The following is a 2802-nucleotide window of genomic DNA, read 5'->3' on the forward strand; positions in this document are numbered from 1 at the left end:
ACCTGAAAAGGAATTAAAAGAGTGGAGCAAAGAGTGACAAGACAAAGGAGCCTCAGGTTGCTGGGAAAGGAACCAGGGGTGGAGTTGTAGAGGCAGTGGGAAGGCAAGGACCTTCTGTCCTTGCAACTGCCTCATCCGAGCAAGACCTACTGGGAAGAGTTGCAGTGATCACTAGGCCTGAACTGTTTTGGTTTCCTTGAATAAAGAGTTAACTTCACTGACGCCATCTGCTTCATTGCTCACCTGCGCCTGATTCCAGCTCCTGACAATACAGCTGCATGGGCTCACAAATTACGCGAGCCTGCCCTTGAAGGTGCTGCAGTTTGGCTGAGCCAGCGTTTTCTGCAGCAGCTTCCTCACAGCTCCTTTGATTTCTTTGTTCCTGAGGCTATAAATCAGAGGGTAAAGCAAGGGGGTGATGTTGGTGTAGACAAGAGACACCATCTTGTCCCGGCCGGGAGTGTAGCTGGACTTGGGCCGGACATACATGAAGGTGGCGCAGCCATAGTGTAAGACTGTGACGGCCAGGTGTGAGGCACAAGTGGAAAAGGCTTTTCCCCGACCAGCCGAGTCCCGGATGCGCATCACAGCCATTGAGATGCAGGTGTAGGAAGCGAGGATAAGCAGGAAGGGGAACAGGAGGAGGATCACGCAGGCTGCAAGGAGGGGTAGCTCGCTGACATAGCTCTTTGTGCAGGCCAGGTGGAGCATAGCAGGGACATCGCAAAAGAAATGGTCAATGCGGTGGGAGCTGCAGAAAGGCAGGCGGAAGACAGCCACGGTGAGGCCCAGTGAGACCACAAAGCCCCCGAGGCAGCAGACGATAGCAAGCTGAAGGCAGACGCCCTGGCTCATCATTGTCATGTAGTGCAGGGGCCGGCAGATGGCCACGTAGCGGTCATACGACATAGCTGCAAGGAGGAAGCATTCAGCGCCACCCAGGGCTACAAAGAAATGCATTTGGGTCGCGCACCCCACAAAGGAAATGGTGCCTGGTACTGGGCTGGGCAGGTCAGCTAATGTCTTGGGAACAATGACAAGGGTGTAACAGAGCTCGATGGCAGAGAGCTGGCAAAGGAAAAACAGCATAGGAGGGCGGGAGGACTCGGCAGCCACTGCCAGGAGGATGAGGAGATTTCCTGCAAGGGTGACCACATGCACCATGAGGAAGAGATAAAAGAGGAAGGTCCGCAGCGGGAGCAAGTCAGAGAATCCGAGGAGCAGGAATTCCATAGTTCCACCAGATGAAGTATGGTTACTCCTCTCCATGCAGTTTCCACATTATACCTGCAGCAAAAGGAATGGGAAGCCAGAGCACAAAACGTAAGACAAGAGAAGCCAACAGCTACTGCCTTGTCCTGTTTGCAGCCAATGTTGCCAACACTCCCCTGCCCATGAAACCCCCTTTTGCGTCAGCTCGGTTGTGTCCTCAGTGAGAGCAGTTGCCATGATTCCCAGGTAAATGTCACATGGCATTCAAGGACAGTCCAAATTTCTTTAAACTGGAAAACGCTTTTGACTCTAGAGAAGAGATGGTAATTGAAATTCTACTCAATATTGATCTAGAGTAGATTCCAACGTATAGTTAGCAGAGTAAAAACTTACAACATGTTGTAGGATTCCCAAAAAATAGACCAGATGCATTTCATCCAGCAGAGCTTTACTGCTACTGAAGGCTAATGAGCATAATGGTCACAAATCCAATACATTCAGGATTGGCAATGTCCATAAGAAATCCAGTTGCAGCAAACTTAACAAACTCACAGTAACTTATAATAAGTCTAAACCGCAACACTGTACAGTATACGGAACACCACACAAGAAAGAATAAGAGAGACAGAGACAGAGAAGGAAACCCAGGCTCATTCTGGCCTCACTATTATAGTCAGTATGACCGTGACAGAACCAGTTTAAACCAGCTGTACTCAGCTTCTCTGAAGGAATAACCCAAACATCATGTAACCTTTCACACAGAGAAGCTTCCAGAACCCTCTTGAATTAAGTAGAATAGGAAAGATCTCTACAAATCAGATCCATACTTTCTGTAATAAGAAATGCAAACTGACACTTATTGGCAACCAATGGCAGCATCTAGCCCCTGAAACAAGTTAACATGTTCCTGCCAACTGTTAGTTGTCATGATGTAGCAAAAGATTTTGCCTACTTCCCTTTGTAAGGAAAGGTAGTACAGTAATGAGAACCCATGCTATTTTGAAGAATTGTTTTGTTGTTATTACCTCACAGGTATTACAGAAAGGCAACAGGCCACGGCCATGGGGCCTCTTTAGAACATCTTTCAGGAAGAGCAGGACTGTCTCAAATTGGAAAATGCCAGTTCATAGATGCTTTACCCAGCTCAAGATTGGCTGTTTTGCTTTCATTATATTTGGGGCGAGGCTAAATTATTTTGCAGGGGGAGACTCTGAATGGCTGCCATAGTGTTCTTCCAAGAAAGTCCTGTTCTGAGGTGATTTTTGAGCATTGGGGAAATAAAAAATGTCTGCCTCCTTTGTCACTCATCTACACTTGTTTCCTGCCTAGAAATCATGGGTCTGAGAGGTGTTCTGCTAATCCCATGCTTTCTAGGCACAGGTCTGGGTAATTTTCTGTTTCTCCCATCGCTTTCCCCAAGAAAACCTGCTCTTTACTGCTGAATTGGAGCAAATGTCAGTCCATGGAAAACCCGACAGACATTTGCTTCGACTGAGTGGTAAACAGCAGGTTTTTCCAGGTGAAAGTGGCAGGGCGAGTGGAAGCATGGACAAGCCCAATTATTGAGGTACACTATTATATTGGACAGCA

At 47.7% G+C, this 2802-nt stretch overlaps 1 protein-coding gene across 1 annotated transcript; it reads right to left on the bottom strand.

Moving 5' to 3' along the window:
• Nucleotides 1–291: 291 nt before the first annotated feature.
• LOC117061122 (olfactory receptor 10AC1-like) lies at nt 292–1343 on the bottom strand. The gene has a single exon (XM_033173810.1). It carries the CDS (start codon nt 1267–1269, stop codon nt 292–294), a length of 978 nt encoding a protein of 325 aa, XP_033029701.1. The 5' UTR covers nt 1270–1343.
• Between the last annotated feature and the right edge of the window lie 1459 nt (nt 1344–2802).

This window comes from Lacerta agilis, chromosome 16 (assembly GCF_009819535.1).
Source record: "Lacerta agilis isolate rLacAgi1 chromosome 16, rLacAgi1.pri, whole genome shotgun sequence".
Taxonomy (NCBI): domain Eukaryota; kingdom Metazoa; phylum Chordata; class Lepidosauria; order Squamata; family Lacertidae; genus Lacerta; species Lacerta agilis.

Excerpts from the sequence above, each read along its gene's own strand:
- LOC117061122 (XM_033173810.1), bottom strand. The coding sequence starts at position 1,269 with ATGGAGAGGAGTAACCATACTTCATCTGGTGGAACTATGGAATTCCTG.